The sequence below is a fragment of the Falco naumanni genome, chromosome 11, assembly GCF_017639655.2.
Source record: "Falco naumanni isolate bFalNau1 chromosome 11, bFalNau1.pat, whole genome shotgun sequence".
Classification (NCBI taxonomy): Eukaryota; Metazoa; Chordata; class Aves; order Falconiformes; family Falconidae; genus Falco; species Falco naumanni.
This window is the reverse complement of record NC_054064.1, coordinates 4,678,741-4,705,029: the sequence shown is the minus strand read 5'-3', so window position 1 is coordinate 4,705,029 and position 26,289 is coordinate 4,678,741. Positions and strand designations below refer to the sequence as shown.

Genomic DNA, 26,289 nt, shown 5'->3' with positions numbered 1-26,289 from the left:
ATCCACTGGGTGTTCAAGCTGGGCCACAATCCTGGTTTTAGGAGGCTATGTGGCAACTTCAGGAAAAACACGCACCTCCCGTAACTCCTCTTTGCCGTGCCTCTACAGCTGCACATGCAACAACACAGGCTGTGTACCAAGTGCTCCCTTCTCATGTGAGGGGATGCAGGGCCAGGCCTCCCCCGCAGCCCAGAGCCAGCATGGCCAGGCCGGGGCCAGGGCCGAGTGGAGATTATTTGCCCCACAAAGGAAGACCTAAGAGGCAGAGACTGGAAAGCAATGGCTTTGTCCTGCGTGCAAAGCAAAGTTTAAAGGTGCAATCCAGTTACGCATTATTGCAGTCAGCATGTTTGCAGAAGGCTGAGTGCGAGCCTGTACAGCTCTTAAAGTCTTCAGTGAAATCTAAAGTACCTTCAGCTCTTTACAGACTACTCCCTTCTTTTTGTTTTGTGAACAGCATCAGGACCATAACAATTTGCTGGGGGCAAAATGCAATGCCTCCAGCAGCATCCTACAAATGGTAATTTTCTCTTCAAAATTATATTCCACTCACTCATACAACTCACTTTGCTGGCTGCCTCATGTTGGTACACAAAACAAAAAATCCGGCCTTACCCTGGAAAGCAAACAGTAGATGCCTGACACTTGAGATGTTTCTCCATGGAAAGGAGAAAGGAGTCAACTCAGCTTAATTTCTTACTCACATCCACACAGCATGGGTGAAAGTTTGGAAAGTTCAGGTAAGCAGTTACCCTTACAAGTCATGTCATTCTTACATCTATAAATGCTTATATCTTTATGTGCATATACCAAGAAACCTGCATATATTTTGACTTCTTTTTTAGTGGCTAGAGTTATATCCTGTGGGTTTTTAGGCCAAGACCTAATCCTGCTGTGACCAGACAATTAACCACCCTGTGTTGAAATATTCTAGCTTTGAGGAAGAAACAGCTTTTTGCAGATATAAGTCCCACAGAAATAATTTTAGGCCATTTGTTTCAGCCTCCCCTAAATATCCACACCAAACAAGAACAGTCCAGCTGTGAGAACTATCTCTGGTAGTGGCATACTCCCTTGTTTTTGTGGGTAACAAGTTCTCTCAGAGGCAGCTTTTTTCTAATTTAGACTTGTTTCCCATGCAGCAGAAAACAGAGGATCCACTCTTCTGATAAAGCATATAATGTATACAGATCTACAAGAATCTATAGACAAGTCTATTTCCTTTCATTTGCTTCTTCACCTCCAAGGATACAAATCCACCCAATTCTTTTCCCAGTAGCCAAGTGGGCTACTGCTGCCAACTCTTCCATGAAAGTCTCAGAGATTGGATTCTTTTTTTTCTTTTTTTTTTTTTAATTTACTTATTTTGTGCCCAGGGAATTGAAGTGCTGGCTAAAACAATGCTTTTTAAACAGGCCAGCCTCCTCAAAATTGCTTGAAGATTGGCCCCAGTATGGCTTCCTGTGGCTACAAACCACGTGCCAGTTTAGGTACTCAATACACATAGATTAATTTTCATTGATGCTTTCTTATATAATTATCATTAAGCCAATAAACAAGATGGGTTAAAGACAACACTGTTCATTTTTCACTAGGCCCAGCATCAATCTGATCATCTCAAGGTCATGCTTGGGGTTTCCTTTAACCAGTGTAACTGTTTGGCAGCTTCCAAGGTCAGCCACATTTTAATTCGTGTAGCCTGATCAAGAACAAGCACAGCATACAAGTGAGGGCTGTGCAGCCTCTCATCTGACGCAACAATATGCTCTGTGTATCTGTTAAGAAAACCACACAGCTTTTTTTTGTGCATGGGCACAGCGCAAAGCTATCCAAAATGCTGCAAGAGACAGGCCTGACTTCATTTAAACCAGTGTTTGAAATCTATCAGAAGAGGTGCCAAGACAGATGGAGCTGCTAAGCCAGACCTGGGACACTTTACATTAGGCAAACTGTATTTGCACTGGATGTCAGAAATATTTTTAAGTAAAGCAGTCCAAGATGCTTTTAATAACAATACCCTGAATTTTAATCCCTTAACCAGCCTATGAAAGCTTTGAACACCATACATTACAACATTCTTTGCTTTTGTTTCTGTTTTCTCCCTTCATACTTTCTCTCCAGGCATTTCTCTCCCTTTGCAAGGGGACTTTCACTCAGATTAGGTTTTGTTATGTTCACCTGCAGTTTATACTCCCCACAACCATTTTCCCCTCTTTCCCTCGAGACTAAAATCTTCCACCTTTTACACAGACACCCTCCAGCGACATGGACACCACTGCTACACCCTCGCTGCCCACCTCACATTATCCACCCCTGTTCCCCAGGCTTTCTCCCAGCTCAGGGCCCCACGGGCCCACCTTTGGCAGGCCTCACCGGCTGCTCCGCTGGCCCCACGCTGATTAGAGACTCCTAGAATGGTTTGAAGCGACGTTAAAGACCATGTTCTAATCCCCCCGCCACGGGCAGGGATACCTTCCCCTAGAGCGGGTTGCTCAAAGCCCCATCCTACCTGGCCTTGAGCACCTCCAGGGGTGGAGCTGCTGGTAAGGACAGCAAAGCCTCTGTGCCCAGGCGTGTTGGAGGGAGCTCCGGACATTCCTTCCTCCGGACATTCCTTCGCGTCTGTGTGGCACCTGCGAGTGGTGATGGGATGAGTTACACATGGAGATCTTCTCAGGAACCTACATGTGAGGTATTTCTGAGGTGCTCCCCACGCCCGTATAAAATTTTCTAAACCCAAACAGGCTTAAATTTGTGCCTGGGTTATAAATCCTGCCTTGTTCCCTTAAACTTCTTTTTCTCGGAGCTCTGTGCCTCTGTCACGGCCTCCTCACGTCTGCCAGGTCCCCACACGGGCCAGCGCAGGCCCTGGCCCTCCTTTCTGGGCCACCTGCCTGAGGTAGATACTTGAAATCCCCAAACCTCCTTGCAAAACAAGGCCTTGCAATGAGAAAAAGGGACTGCGAAAGGGCAGACACACCGTGACAAGGTATATAAGTATCAGCCCGGCCGTAACCGGGGTTTAAGGCCGCGCCGCAGAGCCTCGGCTGGGGGCGGGGGAGCGAGGAGAGGCGGAACGGCAGCGGCGCCGCCGCGGTTGCCGGAGTGCGCTCGGTCGCTGCGCCGCCCGGAGCGAAGCCACGTTGCACCGCGGAGCGCATGGAGCCGGCGGCGGGGGGCAGCAGCCCGGCGGCGGGCACCTCGGCGGGCGGCCGGGAGTCGGGGGGCTGGGCTGGGGGAGATGGCGGCAACTGGATGGCGACTCACCCCACGGTAGGCCTATACGGGGCGGGGGAGGGGGACGCGGAGCTCTGCGGCCCGCCGGTTGCCGGGCGCTGAGGGGCGGCGGGGCGCCAGCGGCGAACCCCCCCGCGCTGAGGCGGGGGCCCGCAGTCGCTCAGCGGGTGCCGCTTTCCCGCCCGCTGCCCCGGCCCCTGACAGGATGCCCGCCCGCCTCTGAGGAGCGCTTCCGGCCCGGGGCGCACGAAGCGATCGCGGGCAGCCCGGGGCGCCGGGGACGCGGCCCCCTTGACCCCCATCCCCCCGAGAAGGGGGCCTGGAGGGAGAGATTTTAATATAAGGAGTTCCCCCATACCGGGCCTGAGGGGGCTGGTCTCCCGGCCCGTGAGGGGAGCCGGTGGGTGCCTGGGCAGTGCCGGGACGAGGCAGTGAACGCTGAAATCACCGCTGGCAAACGCGAGCCTCTTTAAATTTTGACTTCATCTTAATTTTTAGAATACCGAAGACATGGAGATATTTAATTTGGCCGCCACCTTATGTTGATCTACTGCAGCAAAAATAGGTGAAATTCGTAGCCCTTCTCCACAAAGCCAGATCTGTTCCAGAAATAGCTGCAATTCCTCATTGATTTGTTTATTTGGCTTGCTTTCTTCAGAGCTGAAATAGGGGGAATGTGGAAAAAAAGAGTTCTTAAGATATCAAAAACAAGGCCTGTTTTTTTTAAATTGCCTGTTGGTCTTTAAAACTGGTTTCAGACTTCAGTGCCTTAGCTGGCCATGCAGGTTCTGGTTTTGGTCTGTGCATGCTTAATATAACTTCTGCTTTCCTTCACCAACGTTACTTTTTGGGTTTCAGTTCACAGATATGATGTCTCTTGACATATCTGACAGCGCTCAAATCTATGCTGCGTTTGTGGTATACCTGGACCTCTTAGAAGGTAATTCAGTGACGTGACTGGATAGACATCTCAACAGACGTCTTTGCCTTTAGGTGCTGTTCAAGTCTGTGCGCTAGCAGGATCTTTCCTACAAAGTCCTTGGCGTTCTTTCTGAAATTTAGTGCAGTGACGGTTAGGTAAGAAACAGATGGTATTTTGTCACTCAAGATTTCTGTCTTGGAGCCTTTACGAAGGTGAATGCCCTGGAATGCCTGCACCTGTAACTGCTGGCCAAAATGGGCTAAGACACTTGGCATGGAAAAACAGCAAAAGAGGAGTCGGGGAAGCAAAAGGAGTGTAGAAAGGTGAAGTTACAAGTTCAGTGGTTGCACTGGTAAAAGAGGCCTTACTTAAATCGATGTCAAAGTTGCTAAATAATGATTACCATTTAGCAAATGGCTAATGTGTGCCTCATCCCTTTTGAGGATGCTGTTTACTGGAAAGGGCAAGGATTCCTGTAGGAGAGAAGATAATCTGCGAGTCTGCTGGCAATAATTATGACAAATGAAACGTAGTCTTCTGGTGTCTTGAAAGAGGGGGGCAGAGTTATTTGATATATACACTTTTGCCTGCAATTCTTCCATGTTAGCTTTATTGAAAAGGGACTGTGCGTAGGCAGGCAGCCAGCCTAATAAAAATATTTTAGTTTCTCTTGGAAGCTGGTGGTACTCAGGGTCAGGGAAGGGAGGGATTTTACAGGCCAGGAAGCGCTGTGTCTGTTATTGTTACACCTCTGAAGAAAATGCCTTAATAGGCTTTAAGAGAAGGCTCCTGTAGTTCTGCAGCAAAAACTTTTAGCTTTATCCCTTCAAGTAGGAGGGAAGAACTGTGCGTTATCATTAATCATGCTTTTAGCACCTGCTTCTTCACAGTTTACGGTACTGATAAAGTCCAAATTTGGATTACAGTTTTATGCTGTAGATGACTAAATCTGTGGGGAGTTTTCTCGTCTTTTTGCCTTTTTGAGACAAAGCTTTGTCAGACAGATCCTTATTCGCCATCGGTCGGTGCAGCTCTGGAGTCAGCAGGCTGGTACTACACCTTTCTTTGACAGGATTGTTTCTCAGAAGGGGAACTTGACAGGTGAATGGGGTAGTTATCTCTCAAGAGAAATGTCCTGAGAGGGAAGGAGGGAAAATGGAACCTTAGATGTTAATGTAAATGCAAAAATTGATATTTGAATGATTAAAACTTGTGTTTTGTGTTCTGGTCCGTCTCATTGATGACGAACCTTTCTAGGGAGAAACTGGCATGAAGTGAAGCATGTTGGAGTAGCAGAACTGCAACTTGTATGTTTACATGCACGTGAAAAAGAACAGGACAGTCTCCAAGTGATGGTGCCGGTACCTGTGTACATATCATTAAGCCACGAGAGGTGAGGATGTGGTTGGTCAATGCTTGCCTCGCATTACCAGTAAGATAAAATGAAGAACAGATCTGTTTAACAGGCTGCTGATGACTGGGTCAGGAGGGGAAGGGGGAGGGAACAAAGGCATCAGAGCAAAGCAGTGTCTTAGCCTGAGAACAGAGTTATTTCGAGTGCTGCACACATACATGCACAGTTGAGATTTCTTCAGTTTTCTAAGCTGCATCAGTCTCTGCTTCTCTGTCTCTGAAAGTGGTATGCCTTTGATGTTGGCTTCCCACAGCAACTGTCTCCTTCTGCTGATAAACACTTCGTATTGTTTAGAAGTTGCATATGCTCAAGGAGATAACAGTGGATATCAAAGTATGAGTTTGAGAGACAAGGTTAGAATACAAGACCTTCGCAGCTTATGTTTTGGAACATTCTTGTGCTGTTTTTTTTTTTACTCTGGGAAATCTAGCAATGCTTTCACTGGGTTTTAAAGTACCTAAGAGGAAAGAAATCCTCTTGGACCTAAGAATTTTTAAAATAGTCAAATGTATGGATAAGCCTGGTGTGTTTGGTTTGGTTTGCTTTTTGTTTTGAAAGTATAATTTGGCTACTTTCAACCGGAAATTCCTTTTACTTAGCCAGTCTAATGTGTAACTGTCCCTTGAGCTGTGATTTTGGCTTACTTTCCTTACACATGCAAGACTAATTCTTAAGCAGAGGACAGCACAGCTATGACTTTGTGATATTGCAGATATTTGCAGCCTAGAGGAATTCTGCTTCAGTAATTTTATAGTATATTTTAACTGGCCCTTAGAGCAGCCTCAAACACACAGTATGATTTACTCTGCGATAATAGCTGCCTTCTCTTGCTGGTATTTGCCATTCTTTCCTATGATGTCTCCGAAGACCTGAACTATTGCAGCTGCATCATGTGGTAGTACATCTTTCAATTTCTTCTGTTCCTGCTCCTGCTAGTAATGTGTGCTCAGGGCTGGCTTTACAGATCTTGCTAGTGTTTGCTGTTTCCTCTTCGTCTGTGGGCAGCAGCCTGATAAAGTAGTAGGTAGCTAGTGAATTGCACTTAGCAGATGTGTGTATGTGCACCCTAGGAGTGGTGGTTTAGACAAGCTATGGGTTTTGCTTTTTTTTTGTTTTTAAGGTTTTAGAAATGACACATCAGTCTCTTGCAAACAGACATCCATTTAATTCTGCTATGTGTTTTCCTAAGAGTGTGTTTGTGAGGGGAAAGAAGATTACTTAATAGATATTGATGGATTTGAGTGCTATCTACATGCTGAAAAAAAATCTTCCATTTGCAAATATTGGTCAATCACTCTTGTGAGCTTGGTCTTGCAGAGAAGTACAGTGTTATCTCCACAACAGTGGAAAGTTGCTGAGGGGTCTTGCAGGATGAAATGCTGAATGGAATTCAGCCTCCCTGCAGGAAGTGTATCACTGTATGTGTGTGAAAGAGAAACACTGCTATTCAGAGTTCAAACTAGATTTTAGGTGGGAAAAGAAGGCAGCAAATTAGGATATGTGATCTTTGAGAAATTGTGCATACGTGCCGAGTTGTTGTGCTTGCTCAATGTAGTAGGTTTCCACCTAGATTGGAAACGTTGATTTCTGGCGTTGGCTCAATGCCAGCAAGTATGTTCAAATTGGCTTTTAATGACAGTGAGATATGGCACTGCATGTACGTCCTATCTTTTACTGTTTCATTGGAGCTTTTCATTTGGAGCCTCTGAACGTGTTTGTACTGTGGTGATACTGTTTGCTCAGCTTCTGGCACCAGTGTGGATGGAATCCGTTACTGGAAGGATGTGTGTTAGGAAAGCAAAGACTGAATGCATCACATTGATGAAAAGTACAGCTTGTAACTAGGTTTTGCTACAGAGCAACTACATAGAGTGTATTGTCACTAAATAAGCTGAATACCTGGCTGTAGTGCCAGGTGAGTCCATCTAAAGCCTGTACGCTGTCAGACAGGAAGATAGTATATGCTTGTATTTGTGTTATTGAACGTGCTTGGCATTTCATTGGCAAGTCATCGCTAATTAGAGAGGCCTGGTCTGTCTTTGTGGAGAAAGGACAGCATCAACTCCTCGGCTCCTTTGCTGGAGCAGTAGGCAAAACTCAGGGGGTATAGACAGTAACTGTAGCTCAATGTTACGTAGCATAGAGGGAAGCCATTAAAAAGGCATCCTACAGAAGGCGTTGGTGGGAAACAGTATCACAGCACTACTGCCTTTTTGTTCTGACAGTGATGAATATTTTGTTGTGATTATTGATAGCAGGAGGCTAGTTATATATCTGATGTCTTAAATGATATTTTCTCACAGAACGGGCGGGGTTGGAAGGCATCTCTGGAGATCATCTAGCCCAACTCCCTGCTAAAGCAAGGTCACCTGGGGCAGGTTGCACAGGATCACATCCCGGTGGGTTTTTGATGTCTCCAAAGAGGGAGACTCCACAGCCTCTCTGGGCAGCCGGTGCCAGGGCTCTGTCACCCTCAAGGCAAAAAAGTTCTTCCTCCTGTTCAGATGGAACTTCCTGTGTTTAGTCTGTGCCCGTTGCCCTTTGTCCTGTCACTGAGCACCACTGAAAAGAGCCTGGCCCCATCCTCTTGACACTTGCCCTTAAGATATTTGTTGATGAGATCCCCTCTCAGTCTTCTTCGGGCTAAACAGGCCCAGCTCTCTCATCCTTTCCTTGTAAAGGAGATGCTGCAGTCCCTCCTAGTTCATTTGACTTCCCAAGCTATAGGTAGGCAGGGAAGCTTTTGTACTTAGCTGCTTTGCCATTTTGTTCAAAGGAATTCTTCGGGGGGTTGTTACCTGCTGAAGAGATATAAGTACAAGTGAATGCAGCTCAATGTTGCGAGTAAGTTGTCAGAGCAGGTTGGGAAGGTGAAAATGTTCTGTCCTCATTGCTGGGCCTGGAAATGTGCTAACTGCAAAAGCAGATAGCAAATGGCAGTGTCTGTAGGCAGCATTTCCTTTGTTTAACCCTGGGTTTGTTTAAGGCCTGGGTAGGGGCTGCAAGGGTGGTTTTCCTCTCAAAGCGACATCAGCCGAGCTCTGCCTTCCCAGGTGTCTCCTGAAGATTCCTCTTGGCTGGCACTCAGGGGAGTGTGTTATGAAAAAGGCCATAGTAAAGTTGCTGTGGAAATTACCAGCAAGACACCTAAGCAAATGATAAATATGGGTGCCCATATTTATCATTTGCCACAAAATTTTGTGGCATATACAAATATGCCACAAAAAAATAAATATTCCACTCAATGTTTTTTAGCTTCTAAGATTTCATCATGTCCAGTTTATGCATGACAGTTAACTGCTTAAGGCAAAAGCTGTTCTGCTTACTAAGCTCGCTTTCCGCTTGTACAAACAGCTCGATGGATGCTGATCATCCTGCCCTGCCGGTGTAAGGCTGCACAGGTCTGGAGCAACGTGACCACCAGTGTAAATGGTAGTCTCATACAGTCTGGGAAGTGGCTTCACACTGTGTATGCATGCTATTAAAATGAAGATTGCTGAATCTTCTGTGAGTAAAGATCTGGAGAATAAGATGCAACTTCTGTCTGTCTTGGACCAGTCTCTGCAACCACTCACAGCTGGCTGAGGTTTGGAAAACCTTGTGTTTGTACACCTTTGAACTTAGCAGTGATTCTTACTTGCAGGAGGAATTCATAGGTCCATTGCCTGGGATGTCTTTGTTCACTACTGCAGACGACACCTTGGTGCACACCAAGTACCTGATTGTCAGTACATTCCAAAATTGTGGCTCCCCGAAGGGGGTGAAGCAGTCAAATACAAGTAGTCCTGCTTCAGAGATGACAGAAATGACTAGCATAAACCAAGCTCAGCAAGGGTAGGAGAGCTCACACTGTTGTTAGCTGGATTTTCTAGATAGCATTGAAAGCCTTGATCCTTCCAAGGGCCAGGGAGTTAAATGCCAGATCTAAGGGAAGTGTATGTCCTTCCAAGGACCAAGGAGTTAGATGCTGGATCTGATGACTGATTACATGCTGTCTGTCCTAGACAAATAACATTGTCTAAGCAAAATCTTACTAATAAACCATCAGATTAAATGATACATCACTGCCCTTTTTGTTTTTTATATGCAAGTGTCTGAAATGAAGGATGAAGTCCGTTGCCTGAGGTTATAAGGACTGCAAAGTTTAGTTTAGGCTAAGAGGGAAAGGGTTTTATTAAAGTGGTAATTTTGGAGAAAGAATACATAAATGGTTCATTTTAACACTGCTAAGCATCCTGAGAAGCAAATCTGAGGACTGGAAGCAATGTATCCTCTTCTGAGTCTGTAGTCTGTGAAATAGATCTTCCTTCCTCTAATGGGAAGTGGTTTCGCTTATAAAAAGCATTGTTATTTTAAATGCACTGGAAGTGTGACGTGCTCCTTGCATCCTCTTCACAGTTTTGTCTGTAGCTCTTCTGCTGTAAGCACTGAGTTTACTCATACAGTAAATCACACACTGAAAATGTAATTTATGGCTTCAAAATGCAAGCTCTTAATAGTTTGTTTGGCGTAGCTTGTACAGCTGAGCTGGTTATGCAGTGCTATGATTGAACACGCTACAGTTGATGTGTCTTGTAGAACTCCACTGAATTCTGATTCCTCCCTTTTTCATGATTTGTCTTGGTTGTTTTTTTCAACTTCCATGGAAGAGGACTTTATATTCCTTCAGATTTCAATTCCTTTTCCAGACCAGTGAGGCATGTGGTGTTTTCTTTGGTGTTTTGTTGGTTGGTTTTTTTCCATTTCTTCTATCATCCCATGTTCCTGTTGTTTGGAAACAAATCCCTAGAAATTGTGGTGTCCATTTACACCTTCTCCCACTATCATGTGCTTCTTCCTGTATACTTCAAGGCACTGAGTTAATACTGCTGCCTGCCCTGCAGCTATAGCTGAAGCAGCATTCCTGATGGTAAGCCATGCTGCGCTGTTTTCATAGCACTGGCCAACTTCAAGGTACTGTGCTTTATCGGGGTTTCCTCTGTCCACGTTCTGCTGTCGTGGGGCCTGTCTGAACAAGTCTGGTACAATGGCGCACTCCAATGCACAGCGTAATGATCTCTGCGTAGTGCTACAGAGACCAACTTGTGTTGACTCTCCAGCCCAGCCTTGCATGGAGGGGAGGGAGCTGTCTGGGCTGGCCAAGCCTGCAATGAATTATTCATCTAAGTATAAAGGGCAGATTGAAAGCCTTTGGCTTTTATGGTGTGGAAGGCAGTAGTTCCATTTCAGCTCAATGGAGCTCTATGCAACCTCCATAAAACTGTTCTGAGCTTTCAGTGTTGCCACTACTTCTCAGAGTACTTGCATGGGATACATCACTGAAATACTCTTTTGTTTGTCACAAAGCTTGCTGCCCATGTTATCTTTCCTTTATGATACTGTTCTTTTTCCGGTTTTGGACAGTCAGTTAAAACCTCATGCTACAGTTGCCTGAAGTTCACTGGTCCAAGACCTGTCTCTTTCTCTGGAGTGAAAATGTCAATGTTACTTTGTTAGGAGCAGATCATTAGGAAAGACAGTACAAATTTCTGACGTGTTGAAGGCCTACCTAGCATGAAAGGCTTTTGTTAACAAAGAATTAAGATGGGGAAAGATGGAAAATTCCCCTCTTTTCTTTGGATGGATTTGTATGAATTTGTTTTTTGGGTTTTGTTTTGGTTTTAAGCTATTAATTGCAGCAGTAATAGAAGACCAGGTAAGTTCACTGTTGCCATTTAGTTTGAAGGCAGCAGTAAAGGCAGATACAGGATGACATTCATCCTGCTGTTACCTTAGCTGCAGTGGTCCTTGTATGATGTTAAATAAGTTAAACCTGCTCTTAGGACTAATTATTCGGTAGAAAAAAGCAATTCCTACCAATGGTAGTTTGTAGGTATCTAGAAAGCCTTTTCTAAAGCTTTTTTTTCTGATACAAAGGGCTTTAGAAATGCCAGCTCCTTCTTTTGGATAATAGTGTCTCCTTCAGTGTTTGGGATGAAATCCTTTTCATCTCCTGCAACGTGAGGTGAATGTGAATTTGCTTCTTAGGTGGAAACTGAGGGCTTAATCCTCCTTGCATTTGGCTTGGTGGGAGCAGATCCTGGCTTGCAGTGAACATGCAGACACTAGCAGTTTTTAGAGATGTTTTTTCAAGCTATTCTGAAAACATTGTATGATCTACAACAGATGAGAATTCTTATTTAAAAAAAAATTAGTCTTATTCTATTTATAGGACTTAAATAAAACTTTCCAGTGTTTCTTCTGGTGTCTCTGTTCCCCCAGTTTGTGTGTTATTTTGCTTTCACAGTGCCTTTGTTTGAGACGTACTTTTTGTATGGGAAACCTAAAGCTTCTGTGTTGCCTGTCTTAACATTCAATGGCTCCTCTTCATGGGGAGGGGGAGAGAGGGTAAGGAGTGGTTGCAGGGTATTTTTAACTCCTAGATTTCTCACTGTGCACACAGCAACACACATGCTTGATTGTTCTGTGTGCTCTTGTGGGGCTCTAGATGCCTTTTATTTTTTTTACCAGGTAGTCATTGGCATAAATCCTGAGAAAGCGGCATGTATAGGGTTGACTGTCCCTGATCTTCCTGTGCAGGCTGAGCCTGTAGATGAGGAAGTCTGAGGTGATGAACAAGGCAGAGCCTGTGGATGAGCATGTGCTAAGGTGATTGAGTATTGTGTTGTACACTGTTCTTCAGGAGATGACAGAGTGAAATGGTGCATTCTTCCAGCACAGACTTTACCTGAGACTGTATTGAAAACCTGCTGAGCTTTTATTCAGACACTGCAGAACAGTATTAACTGCTTCTCAGATGCACCTTTTGTTATGTTAAGTCTGTACATTCTGCCTAAAACCTGATGTCTAACCAGTTGAAAGGGAGGAACCAGGTAGAGTCAGTCCATGCCATCTTCTGTGGCATTTGCACTATTAGGGAACCAACACCAGAGTCATTGTGGACCACTTGGGATCAATGGGAACAATGTTTGCAGAATGTGTCCTAACACAGTTGTGACTCATGAGGAAAAGGAGATCACCATGATGGTGAGGGAACATTATCAAGACTGTTGGAGTTGCCAAAGTACTGGATGTATTGAATTCCCCTGTTCCCAAGGCTTCTAATATTTGACACTTTCAGAAATACTAAATATGCTTTACTTAAGCAAAAGCCATCTTTTATAACTGACATCACTTGTATGGTGTAGCAGATGTACTGGTCATTAAGGTGCTTATCTGTAACTATCAACTTAGTAAATGAAGTCAGCTAGCTCTGTTGGGGGGAGGTGTTAACATATGGCTTCTTGTTTAGGGCTTCATTTTAGTCACTGAATGCAGCTGTTGTGTGAGATGGGTAGCCTAGAGGGCTGTATCTCTTGAAATAAAGGCTTCTTGCCTTGTTTAGGAGGTCAAACATGCATTGCCTTGAATTTCAGAAGGCCAAGAACACTTCTTACTTTTTATTTTCCCCCAATACACAGTGTTAGAAATATCAGAAGGATGAAAAAGCCCTATACCTTTCCTGCAATACATTATTTTTCTGTTCGTGACAGGTAGCAAGTGCAGTGAAACCACCACAAACCCAGATGTTCTCTGACTCCTCCTTTGAAATGTCTGCTGCTGCAGAGAAACTTTGTGAACATGCTGGATGCAGAGACTAACAGTGATGCCTTAAGGGAAGGAGAGGAAACACAGGCGTCTGATACAGACTTCCTGAATTCCAAAGCTTATTCTTTTAAAAGATATCCTGTCACTAATATGCAGATGTGCTGCATTGCATTATGGCTAGTTGTGGTATGCATGAATGAGAGCTTTTGTTTTGGGGCTGCTTGTGTTGAGAAAAGAGGGAAGAGGAGAATCTTGCATTTGCAGTTGTAATTCTTTGTGGTGATAGAGGCCGATTTCCCCGCGTGCAGTGGAAAGCATTGGGCTCTGTGGACAGCACTGTCAGCAGGTCATCCAGAGGCAGTGACCTGTCTTTGTGCTCCTTGCACAAAGCCCGAGACTCAAGTCTCCTGAAAAGTAAGTCAGGGGTGTGAAGATATGTCATTCATCTGTTGTCAGGACCTGGCCACTTTTGGGATCATGGCGCGTCTTCTAAGTCTTAACTGCTAAATGGGGAGGAAATTAAAGGTTCAGATGTCTGTGTCTGACAGTATAAGAAGGAATCATGAGTGAGGGAAATCTAAATCTAAGGCCTTGCTGTTACATCCACCCCTCCTAGCAGACTAGGAAGAGAAACGGTGACAGTTACTAAAGAAAATACAAAGGAGCTTCTGCCTTGGCTGACAGGTGAATACAGGCCACTGTCTGAGTCTGCTTCCAGATATGGGGCTGTACACGCTCAACACAAGATTGGTTTCTTTGGGTCCCAAAATATCTCTCCTGGGTAGTTGTGCCTTTTATTTGCCTTTTTATTGTTATTTCTATTTCACATTCCCAGGAGAGAGAGAGAGAGAGATTAATATCCACGGCTTCATAAAACCATGGATATAGTTCTTTCCTCATTGGGTCTCTGCTAGTAGCCTGCCCTCACCATTGATAACTTACTCAGAGCTTCCTCTAGACATGAGCTACCAAGGTGTTAACAAGTGGATTCTTGCTCTGTGCACATGCAGCGTGTCTGGAAGGACATCTGGAATCCTTTCCCAGGCCCTTGTCATCTGCCAGAGCTACAGCAAGACGTTGTGGTGCTGGAGGTACCTCCAAGGAGGGGCTGAAGGTGACAGGAGCAGAAGGTGCCCAGCACCAGCGCAGAGATACAGCACTTCACAGCTTGTTTGTCCTTGCTTACTGCAGTCCTGGTGCCTGCTTATACACCTGCGATTCATTTGGTACTTAGTGGTGCAACTCCAGCGGGCACGTGACCCTTCTCTTGCCAGGTAGTGCTTTCACTGGAAGGTCTTGCTGTATTTGAGGCATTGCTCATAGTGTGCTGGATTTCTTCCTTGTTGCGGAGCACCTCCATCCTTGAATTGCCTGCAGCTTTGGAAGGCAGGCTTGAGTTTATGCTCTTCTTAATACCCACGGTGCAGTTAGTGTTCCCACAGCAAGCCCTGAGCCTGAGGCACCTGCCAAGTGAACGCCTGCGCATAAACAAAGCAGTGCCAAGGTGGCAGGGAGCAGAGTAGGTGGTATCAAGTTGCTTGAAATAAGAGTCATTTGCAGGTGTCCCTCTCCTGCCAGTGGCCACTACGGTATCTCTTTGCTTGTTTGTTCTCTTGTTATGGAATGTGCTGATGGTAGGAGGACCAGAATATGGCTTTTCACAGCCTTAGTCTCTCTGTTGCATGGAATGACTTAACTGTATTATATTTCCATGCCTTGCATTATATATGGGCCAGTGGTGAAAGCAAAAGAAAAGGCACTACTGAATTTAGCCAAGCTGAATTATGAACAGTTCAGAACACAGATGGATGCTTAAGAGGGTCACGGGCTTAACAGCGTAGGCTTTCCAGGCTGCTGCTTATTCTCTGCCGCTTTCCATTTGGCTTTTATTAAGGGATCAAAGAGATTTTGAAGGAAGATGATGATTAAAGTTTAAAAGCTGATGCATTTAGAAAAAGCCTTATTTTCAGCTACGGTGCCCAACTTCAGAAATGCATGTAGAAAACTTATGATGAGATCTCAGGGGCATGTGAAGCGAGGGTTGATTTTTCCCACTGCATAGCTGACCTCTCCCCAGAGTGTAACCTCTCTTGGCAATCCCAGAGGAACCCTCTTCCACCTTTAGGTGAAGGAGAAAGCAAGCATTTCCACAGGGAGCTATGGGGTGTGTTGTTGTTTGTCACAGGTGAGTGGTTTAGGTTGCTTAAAGAATCACCATCAAAGGTATTGGCTACTAAAACTATTTTGCTCAAACTTTTTGATGGTGATTCTTCAAGTGTTTTGACCTAAACCACTGGTTTGTGACACTGTTGTGCCCTTGGGCACTGCACTCCTTCTGTACCTGCTCCCCAGTCAGAAAAGTAATACAGGGACTCCAGGAATCAGTGTCATCCTCTGCTCTGAATTGAAAAGTGACTGGCATGTTACTTTTAAAACAAGCTGAATCGGAAAAATTGCATAACCTTGCCTTGAATTTTTAAGGAAGACATTATTTATGCTGACTGTCTTAAAGAACATTAGTCTTGTGGCTTCTCGTCTAGACAGGGAGGTAGAGAAACCTGGCTTCAGTTCCTGGGTCTTTCACAGTCTGGCAGAGAATTATAGTACAGTGACTGGAAGACCTACCTCTACATATGGAACAAGTCTTAATTATTTTGTTCTCTAATTGAACACCATGTGTTGTTCAATTAGATAGATTTTGTTTTTAATTTAATGAAAACAAGGCCATTAGAGATTGCCATGCTATGATTGTGGTTATTGAAGGATGGCTGAGGCCTGTGCACAGTAGTACACCTAAGGAAAGCTTAAAAGCATGTGTTGAGCCGTTTCCAGCAGAGATGTATGTTTTATAAGGTTCTTTGTTCTTGGATTTTGTTGCTTGATTATACAACTTTGGATTTTTATTAGAACAGATAGTGCACTTTCTCTACTGAAGACAAATTTGCAGAATAAACCCAGACTGAATAAAAATAGCAGTGGTGCACTTCTACCTTTGTGCCATCGTTAGGCGGTTGTGGGCTCCTTTCTAACAGACTGTTTCCTCTTCCAGGATAAGAGAAATCATGAAGAAAGCGTCTCTCCCACAAGACGATCCCAACATCCCGCTGTCAGTTACCTTGGCCATAGTTGAGTCAGATTCCACAGTAGTCTATTATAAAATGACTGATGGCTTTGTAATACCAGATCCTCCTGATGATACTGAAGATGTGGACAATAAACAGTGGAGAAAGAAAAGAAAGAAGCTTTTCAAATGATTAAGACAAAGATATTTTTTTTTCTTGAACTACTGTCCTGAAACCTAAACAAATCCAGGAACTTACATATGTAAATAAGTCATGTGCTAAAGCTTGACGTGCAGAAGGCAGACATCTGTTCAGGGAGAACAGAGGCTTGTGCAGCTGCACGGTAATGAAATGCCATTAGAAGTATGAAAAGAGTTATGCTTTGAGAGTGATTGCTCCTGACTAATAAAAATACTTGTGAGATGTCTCCAAAGGTAGTCTCTCCTTTTTATCTGGTCAGGTACATAACAGAATAAACGCATCCTTACCCATAACTGGAAGTATTGGCTAAAGGTAAATCTGAAGGGTTTCTGGCATGAGTACTGATACCAAGTTAAGGGCTTTGTAGTTTACTGAGCATCTGTGTCTTACTGCTGTCAGAAGCACTCATGCTACCTCCCAGGTTACATTTCTGACCAATTACTTTCCCCTGCTTTTGGAGAAAAGACTTTTCCAAAGAAATATCTTCCTTTAAATTTTTCTCTGCAGAGGGAGAACGGGCTAGCAATACCAGAGGCTACTAGAACTAAGTGTAGACTCGTAAGGAAGGCTCTCTGGATCTGCCTGAAGAAGCTGTGAGCAGAGGCCAGCCCTTTGCGTGGAGGTTGGTTGTGACTGGATCGACCACACCTGAAATGTTGAGCCAGGGTAGCGTTACCCACGTTAGCTGAAGGCACAGCATGCTAAAGAAACCACCAGGTGCTTGTGCCCAATACGGAGTGGGACAGCTGCCTAAGAACCGAAGGTTCCTTGCGTTTGCATCGCAGTTCGGTAAGGTTGTCTGATGGGGACCTGCCTCTCCCTGGGCTTCCTGTCTGAAATAGCTGTGTTGTGCTTTCCGTACTTTTACTGTGATGTTGGTGCTTCAGGCTAAAAGGACCTGGACAACAGGCAAATGCTTTTAGCTGTTACCAAAGTATGTCATCTGTGCTGTGAGCGGACCCTAGCTTTACGCAGCAAGCAGGTTTCTGAACCCATTGTAATTTCTAAGATTTATTGGGGTTTTTTTGATGTAGCGTTTGCTCATTAAACTGGCTGCCCAAGAGGTGCTTCAGCTTGGAGTAAGCTGAGAAGAAAAAACCTGACTTGGGTTTTCTATGGGAATTTTCCATGTATTTCACATAGAAATCTTCAGGTTAAACTTAAGAGTTTCTTGGCAATCAAGTAGCATCCCAGAAGCAGCTTATTGAGTACAAAAATGTCTGCATGACATTTGTGTGGCCAAGGACCACACATCCAAATTTTGAAGCACAAGAGCTCTTTTTTTGCATGGGCATAAGAATGGGAGAGAATCCAAAAAACCAAGCTGGGAGTGAAAGACCATTTAAGCTTTGCTATCCTTATGGCTAGAGTGGATGTTTTTGTGGTTGCAGAGTTTGAACTTGGTTTGTCCAAATAAGCTGGGAGGCACAATGGTCTAGCAGGGAGAGCCCGGGGCCGGAAGGCCCTCGCACTCCGTGATGTGAGGCGTTGGGTTTGGACACCGATCCTGCAAGTGTTTTGCAGGCGCCTAGTCTGGGTAAAGGAGGCAGCTGCTGCTCTGGCTTGTTCAGACCTCAGCCCTGTCGGGGTGCTCCTGGGCTTGCAGCACATGCTTACCCCTCCCAGCTTGGCCAGCAGACTTGGAGAAGGGTGCGCTGTTACCCAGAGCTCTGTGTTCACCTTTGGGTAAGGGGGAAAATGTCTTTTATCAGCTTTGCCACTAGCACCATTGCCCGGGGTGGGGGGTGGAGGTGCTGTGCTGACCTGGGGCCCTTGGTAATCCATGAGGAGCAGGCTGCTGTGCGTGCTCAGGTGCTTTGCGGAGCCCATCGCAGCCTCACTAGTCTCGGAAGCTACTCCGAGCACGTGAGCAACTCTGATATTGTCCCTCGCACTGGTGCTATTTTTTTCATCTTTTATTGGTAGTTATTTCTCACTGCTGTACGTCACAACGGTACTTGCAGCTAGCTCCTTGCCTGTAAGCTGCCGTTTGCTGAGGTGAAAGCTTTGCCACCTAGTACCAGCTCAGAAAGTTTTGCTTCTGGCAGTTAGCCTGCTCCTGCAGGGGCTGAGCTTGGGTGGGTTACAACTGCGTGGATGTGTACCCCGGTCTGTTAAGGGTACTTGGACAAGCCACACGTGAGGCTTTGTGTGTTTTGATGTAGTGAGAAACAAAATGGTTGTTTTCTTTTCCTGTACAGCAAGGAGAGACCGTGGATCTGTGGGCTTCAGTCATGGAGTAAAGGGGAAGAAGTCGTCTCTCTTTCTCAGTCTTGCTCCCCTCATGGAGTTAAAACGTCGTTCTATTTTGGTCCGATGCCATAGTGCCTTAAAGGGTACCTGTGTGCTGACTCCTGACATGCTGTGTTTGACCTTAACATTGATATTTTGTGTACTCTACTGCTGATTCTACAAAGTAAATCTTACACTTTGCTAGGCTACATACCACCAGGTAAATTGTCCTTGTTATAAGCTGTCAAATCCTTCAGACCTGGTGTGAGTATATGCTGGAAAAGAGCTGATTTTGTGCAAAGAAGGCTGTAAGAAATGCTACACATTGGAGTATATATATTTATATTTGTGACACACATTAAACTCAAAAGCAAATTCCTTTGCATTTGCCTCAGTTTGTTGGAAATACTGCCTTTTGCAGTTTGCTGCATGACTGATGCCTGGCTTTACCCTTCATTTTATTATTTCTATGCACAGAAAGAGGAGCATAACTCGAGCTTCCTTTTCTATGCACTGAAAACTGCTTACCCAGTCTTCAGAAGCTGAGTTGGAGAAACTGTGTCCGGAGGCTTTGATTTCTGCCATGTGTCCCACTGAGAAATGATGATCTAGGCCTTTTTCCATCCTCCTTAGATTGTGGTGGGGTTTTATTTCTGAGGAAAAAAACATAAGAGGAATAAATAGTCTCACTGCACTGTTTGTCCCGTATGTATTACAATGTAAACAAGGCGTTGTTAAATAAGTTCAGAGCCGGCTGTGCTTTTCCTTTACATTCCGCTGAAGTGTTTCAGTGTGTCAAGTCAACAGCCACAGGCCCAAGCCTCTGCTGTTCCAGGCACTGAACAGAGATGGGAAGAGACTTGAAGTGTGTTAGTTCAGAGCCGTAGCGCATTAAAATTCCTAAATCCATAGTATCTTGGTGCTGTGCCTAAAGTATTCAAACACTGCTCTGCTTTAAGTGTTTGTGAGACACCTGTGGAAGCATAAGCCATGACATCTGACCTTGACACCTTTGCGAACTCGTCTCTTATTTCAGTCCAGAAGATTTTACAGGCTGTATCGTGCCCTCTTCTAAAGGTTTTTTTTTCCCAAGTTTTATTTGCCAAGCACAGCTTGATTCGTTTTGCTGGTCACCTTTGACCAACAGAAGGTATGTTTTAAAATCTTAAGAATATCATTTTCTAGTAGATTATTGTTTCAAGGCTTTTCTCTCTTCAGAGAGAGATTTGCATTGAAGCTTCCCCACTGAGTAAAGAATGATAGAAAAGCAAAGTGATGTTTTGGCATGGATTTGACGACGAGACTCGGTGCCCAGTTATGTAAGTGAGTGTCCGCTTTGGTTTATGCAAACTGTGTTTCCTTGAGGCATTCCTGGCACTGTCACCCCAACTGTCCTCTATTCAGCCTGACTGTTCGCAACGCGTGCACGGAACATTTTATGCGAAAAAACCACTGGTCAAGAAGCAGGAAGCCTTGTCAGATGCATAAAGAGGAGCTGTGGTTGCAAGAAGTGGCCAAGAAACATGCGCTGTAGCAGACAAGCTGCCCAAAGCGAACGGCTACCGCAGCTGTCCCTTTTTCCACTCTGAATGAGCAGAAGCACATGTGTATGTTTGGGCAGTGGGCTCCTCCTCTTGGGGTCACCCACGCCTTGGTGGCTGTGTGCGTGCTGTGTGTAAGCTCAGTGAGGAGCAGGTGGGCGAGCAGAGGATGCTGGAGCTTCAGTTCATGATCTGTCCCTGCTTGCCAGGGTGTGCCTGCGTGGCAGCGATGCGGTCCCTGGCAGCCCTGCCCAGCAAGCAGTGACCAGAGGAAGGTGTGTTGCTTACAAGCCATACCCTAAGCAGGATCTCGTACCCTACAAAACAGCCCTCGGCATCCCTACAGAACTGTTCCCTTTGTCAGAAATCACTGGCAGAAAGGCACAGACAGCTCTTGGAACCCATCCTCAAGCTCGGCAAGGTTTTCCATGGGGTCTTTTGCTTGGACACAACATTGAAATATCAATAATATTACTAAAGCCAACCGATCTTAATCTTTCTTTTTTCCTGGGTCAGCAAACCAGCAAAGCTTTTTTTATTTTTTTGTTTAATTTAAAACATTTTTTTTTTTCTAATAACCAGTGTATACATTTGTTAGTCATCTTACTAGTACTGCAGGTCCCTGGGACTTAGGTATTTACTGTGCTGTCCCACTAGTTTTCAGGAATCTAAACTCTATCAGCTAGCCTCCAAGTCCTGCTTTAGATCAGTGGGTTTACTGTTAATCTCTCTCGTCCTCCAGGGATGCTTCAGTCCTCCGTTATAACCCAGCAGTTTAAATCTTCCTTAAGTCATTAGCCAAAGCAAATAAACTGCGATAAATTCAGGCCCTACTAACCGAATGTTCTCAGACCAAATAGCCTTTCACCTCTACTTCCCTTACTCCTGTTGTACTCTCATTTTAATTATCCTGTCGATAAATTGCACTTTGCCAGGCTGAAGCAATAGCATTGAATGCCTCAGCCTTTTCCATCCCTTCCTTTAAGAGACGTGTGCGTTTCCTCATCTCCCTCCTGTTTTACTTTTTCAACAGTTTTGCTGCCTTTCACATCACTGCATCACACCTCAGCACGCCTCGGTTTTGCAGGACTGGGAGGAATTTGGTGCATCCCTGGTGCTGATCCTGCCTCAGCACCCCCAGCTGCAGCAGGCAGCCAGCAGGCGCAGCAGCACCGGCCAGGCCTGCACAGCATCCCACGTTATTTCAACCAACAGCAAATTGCCATGCTGGCAAATAACCCCTATGCAAAAATGAAGATAATTATTAATAACTAGGGTTTCCTAACGCTTCAAAAATAGCTGCAGCTGCATCTCATGTTGCAGAGTATCCCAGGGAGCCAATTGCTTTTCCATTTTCTTTCTCTCGTCTCTCGGATGCTTTGGTGGCACTGTGAGCCCCAGGAACCCCAGGCTCGGCCACTACCTGCAGCAAACCCGACTGACAGCCCATTTGCTGGGGTGAATTAACGAGTGTCCCAGCTCCTGCTTAGCTACACGCTGTGTGCTGCGTTCTCAGCACCTGACATCATTTATAGCCCTAATGGTTTATCGTCTCATTAATCATTCTTTGCGTCCCCACCTAGCTGCAAGCTTCTCCCCATGTTTCTTGTCTAGCCATCAAGCTTAGCTTGCTAAAGCTGAGTACCTTTGCTCGTCTTTATCATGACTTTTTTTTTTTTTTTTTTTTCATTTCCTCACTGCTCTAGTCATCTTGCCAGCCTTTTTTTTACTATCATTTGCTGCCCTCCTGGCCCATGTTTCATGTGTATCCTTTTTTTTTTTTTTCCCCTTAATTACCCTCCAACGTATCTCTCCATCCTATCTGGAAGCTCCCTTTTCTTTCCGACCTTCTTGCTATCACCTTGTCTTCTGCTGGGGTGCCTAGGTGGTGTCCCAAGAGCCACCTTTCTCTGTCCTAGTCCAGGTGGCAACCGGGCATCCACCAGACCAGTCCCATTTACCAGCAACAGCCTTGGTAAGAACCCGAGGGAAGGTCTCACGCTGATGGCCACCCTGCAGGGGAGGCTGGCTGGCTCTCGGGGGGCGCTGCCTTCGTGGTGCAGGATGGCTGTCAACTCCCTTTCCACCCCTGAAACCCTCACATGAACCCCCACGATGGGTGTTTGCTGGATGAGTGCGCCGGGCAGAGCTGGCTGAAGCGCACCAGAGGGCGCTTACAGACTGCCGAGCCTTTCCCTTCCTCTGCGAAGCCAGAGCTTTGCAAAACTCCCCTTGCACTCCGCTGCCTGCTTCTCATAAACAAAAGGAGGAAAACCATCCCTTGTGAGCAGCAATCCCTGCGATGACAATCCTTTCTGGGATGCTGACGTGATACTACAAAGCTGCTAGGCTGGCTTGAGGCTGAGGAGATGGTGGTTCAGCCTGAAAACCAGACCTGGGCTCAGGGAGGCTGGCAGGTCCAGCCTGGATCTCCCCAAACCACTGGCCAAAGGGCTGTGGAAGCCAGGGCTGCCCTCGCCCTCCTGCCCGGGAGCTGGGACACACACAACGTCCTTGCTGGGGAACGGGGTTTTGGTCCCTTCCCCAGCGCGGCGCTCTCTCGCGAGGTGCAGTTCTGTACCCTGAGCTGTACCGGCCACCACAGCTCTGTTAGCCCCATTGACTCCCAGGTCTGCAAGTGACTTTGCTGTAGCAATGTTGTGTTTTCACAGACAGGTGCATTGAAAATCGTGGAAGCTAAATGCACCTGAAGGCGTTTGTCTGCCTGTGTCCCTCCCCCCCCAGGCAGCGGGTACCAAATCCTTCGGTGGACTGAGGCTGCCCTGCCCTCCCCATCCTCCCAGCCAGCCCAGCCTCAGGGCTGGTCACTCTCCAGCTCTGGAGGTGTTTACTCTGCTGTCCCCTCGTTTGTGACAGGTGAGCATCTCTTCTGCAAGCTGGTCTGATACAACCATTTTATGCTCTCACCACTGAGATCTAAGTTGATCATGAAAGTTGGTGGGTGAGATTTTGCATCACCATGGATTTTTAAATGACAGAGTGAAAGAAAACATGATTTTGGCATTCCCCAGAGGCTCCGCTAAGTCTCCCCGCTTATTAATAGCATTACACGACTTAATTAGGCTGAATGGTACAGGGTTCAGGCCACTGATTGTTGCCTGCTTCTCCATCTATTAGAAAACACAAGAACAAGACTTTGGGGTGTTTAAATCCCTCCCTACTGTCTGGATCCTCTGCAGCTGATTTTTCCACCCCGGTGCCTCAGCAAGGCAGGCAGGGTGTGAAGCAAGGGCAGCCTTGCCAAGCGTTGCAGCAAGACACCACAAAAGAGTCTTTTAGCCCGCCAGCAGGCCTCGCCTCTGCTCTCCGCATATATTAGATACCGTGGTAGCCTCTAACTAAACAGCCAGCACGGCGGGTTTCTCAAGACCTGCCCCAGTCCTCACTTTTTCCCATTTAATCCTCCCTTACACGATACAAAATTTTAGAAAGTTGGCCCCGGCACGGTGGTAATCCCAGCTGCCCACCTCCTGCACAGAACCTGGCAGGCTACCTTCTAGGGTCGTACATACGTCTTTTGGAAGTAGCTAATAAATAGCCAGAGGGGAAAATCCAGCTTGAAACCAGCCATAAAGGATCATTTTTAATATAAAAGAACATAAGATGACATAAATAACATAGTATCATATGAAAGAAGGGGCTGAGAGAGACTAGAAATACTTGCTGTGCTTAAAAATGTGTTATATTCTGCAGAAAATAGTAGAGCAAAAGAGAAAACAGTCATCCTCCCAGGAAAATTTAATTTCCTGAAAAAACAGATTTGAAAGTAGAAGGAAGTATTCAATCACATGAACTCCAGCATTTAAAATATATCACTTATTTTCCTGAGAACCAGGTTGCTACTACTTAGCTATTTATAATCCTCACTGTCCTGAGAAAGGATGGGCTCGGTTGATACTCTGACCAAGCTCTTGCTAAAGCCAAATTATCAAAACAAAGAGCGATCATAATTACTGGCAAAATTGGTTTGGAGATGAGATAGTATGATAGGTGAGAAACTGTTTAGGAAAGAAATCACAAGTTGCACATATCAAGAGAAGTATCAGGGTGGAAGGAGGTTACTCATAGATTTGTTCAAGGGTTGATCTTGGGTCTAGTAAGTATTGTTCATTATTTTAATTGGTGATGTTAGACTAAACACAAGCACAAAGTCAATTAAGTGTCAAGGCAGCAAATAATACAAAAGAGGAATAGAATATCATGTGAGAAGGTACAAATGACACCGAGAGCCAGGGGAATACCTCTGTCCAGCCTGCACCGTTGCATGTCTGGGTACAAATTCTGTGCTGCCATCTTTGGCTTACCAGTTAGGACTGGTGGAAGCCAGGCTTTGAACCTGTCAGCCACCCTCAGTGAAATGCCACCAAATAACGTGACCGTGAAAAGACAAATGGAATTTCTAGGACCTCTCAGGCAAAGTCTTCCCAGTAGAGATGTGCAGCCCAGTAGGTACCAGCACGGAACACGGCACCTGCCCTATCTCTAGGTACCCTGTGCAGTGCTGGGCATCCAGGTTCCACTGGCCAGGCTGGGGAATGGTGGGTCCCACCTAGAAGAGAGGTGTGAAGGAGCTGCTATGGGGATCAGAGAGTGCAAAATACAAAACACATCCTTCAATAGGCAGCTGCACATGCTCAAAGGCTTCTTTACCATCTGATCAAACCCTTTTCTCGTGGAAATGGAAGCACAGGCTCAGATAACCCCTTTGAGAGGGACATCAGGTCAGCCAAGGCTGAGCTGGCCCCTCCTGCTGCTGAAGGAGACGTTACTTGGAGGACTGCACACACAGACCTTTTTCACCACGGTGGGACTGAGAGAAAAGAGTTCCCACAAGCAGACTGCTTCATGCAGCATGGGTGTTGCGTTGGGATTGCAGGTTTGTTTTCACAGGAAGGGAACCGGCTGGAGTATATGAATAACCAGGTGAGCTATTTACCCTCCTGGCCAGTACGTCTTGGCTGGAGCTCCACACGCCTGGCAAGGCAGGTTTGCTGGGGGAGCTCAGTAAGAGGGTCAGGAGAGCATCTGCATCCAGGAATTTGGTTTCAAGACCACAAGGAGAAACACAGGCTAGGATTAGAGGTAGCTGGAAACATTTTTAAAGTGTGTTTTTTAAAAACCAGCTAGTAAAATGTGTTGTCAAAGTAATGCATTCGGTTAAAAGAGTTTAAGCTGAGCAAAGGGAATTTGCATAGCGGCACAAAAGCCCCGAAAACCTCTGGGTGGTCATTTCCCCAAGTCAGACTAATTCCCATCTAGCTTGTTCCCCAGCTTCGTCTTTAATTGCTAGAGCCTCACAGAAAGGCCTGTGCAAAGGAAGGAAGATAATAATTAGCCTAGCATTTTCCTTGCCTTTGTTGTGAGTCTGCAGGGACTGGCCTTTTCAACATTTATTATTTGGTTACATCATTTTGTTCTAGTGGGTTGATAGGAGGGAGAACTGGGATGGAAGAAGGGTGTTTGTGTCGCAGGCGTTGCGGCTTCTGTCGCTGGCTACAGGGAGATGAGTTTTGCTGGCACGTGTGAACAAAGATTTCTCTCCCATTGCACAGAATCACAGGGGGGTTTAGGAATGTGAGAGCAAAATCCTGCTAATGTAGGGCAGCTTGAGCACCCTAGGAAAAGTGCTGGGGAGAAGACCTGGAACTTGGAACAAATCCAACAGATAAGCAGAGGAGAGCAAAGGATGGAGTCCCTTTCTGCTACTGCCCCTTTTCATCTGCAGCACCCAGCCAATTCTCTCCCCACGGATGCTCATCAAAGAACAAAAACTGGGGAAAAAGCCTCACTAATGCTATAAGGGTTTTTGTCTCGGTTGGGAGAAAGGCAGCGCCAAGGACAGGTGGGGGCTGGAGCTGGCACAGGAGAGTCGCTGGAGGTTGGGGGGAAGTTTGCAGCTCTTTCGTAGGAGCCGTCCCATGAGGTGTAAAAATCAAACTTTCTCTGAATCCTTGCAATGTGAGGACTTTAAATGCTGTCTATCATCTGTCAGATTGGCCAGGTAATAAATCTGTAGCATAACACCACCATTCGGGCTGGAGGGGACCTCAGGAGGTCCCTGTCCAACCTCCT

General features: G+C 45.7%; 2 protein-coding genes across 4 annotated transcripts in view; one reads left to right on the top strand and one right to left on the bottom strand.

Moving 5' to 3' along the window:
* The window catches only part of COLGALT2 (collagen beta(1-O)galactosyltransferase 2), a 58,502-nt gene extending 55,909 nt beyond the window's left edge, over window positions 1-2,593 (bottom strand). Inside the window, exon 1 of the mRNA XM_040609931.1 lies at window positions 2,510-2,593. The gene's annotated coding sequence lies outside the window, so the exon portion shown is untranslated. The remainder of the gene's footprint in view (window positions 1-2,509) is intronic.
* On the top strand, window positions 2,559-16,655 carry TSEN15 (tRNA splicing endonuclease subunit 15). 3 transcript variants are annotated; one of them, XM_040609934.1, is made up of 4 exons: window positions 2,559-2,692; window positions 4,096-4,177; window positions 5,417-5,552; window positions 16,210-16,655. In XM_040609934.1, the coding sequence occupies exons 1-4, from the start codon at window positions 2,651-2,653 to the stop codon at window positions 16,412-16,414; spliced, it is 465 nt and encodes a 154-aa protein (XP_040465868.1). In that variant the 5' UTR covers window positions 2,559-2,650; the 3' UTR covers window positions 16,415-16,655. The 3 variants fall into 3 exon arrangements, with proteins under 3 accessions (XP_040465868.1, XP_040465866.1, XP_040465867.1); XM_040609932.1 differs by lacking the exon at window positions 2,559-2,692 and adding an exon at window positions 3,145-3,273; XM_040609933.1 differs by lacking the exons at window positions 2,559-2,692; window positions 16,210-16,655 and adding exons at window positions 3,145-3,273; window positions 13,780-16,202.
* Window positions 16,656-26,289: the final 9,634 nt, after the last annotated feature.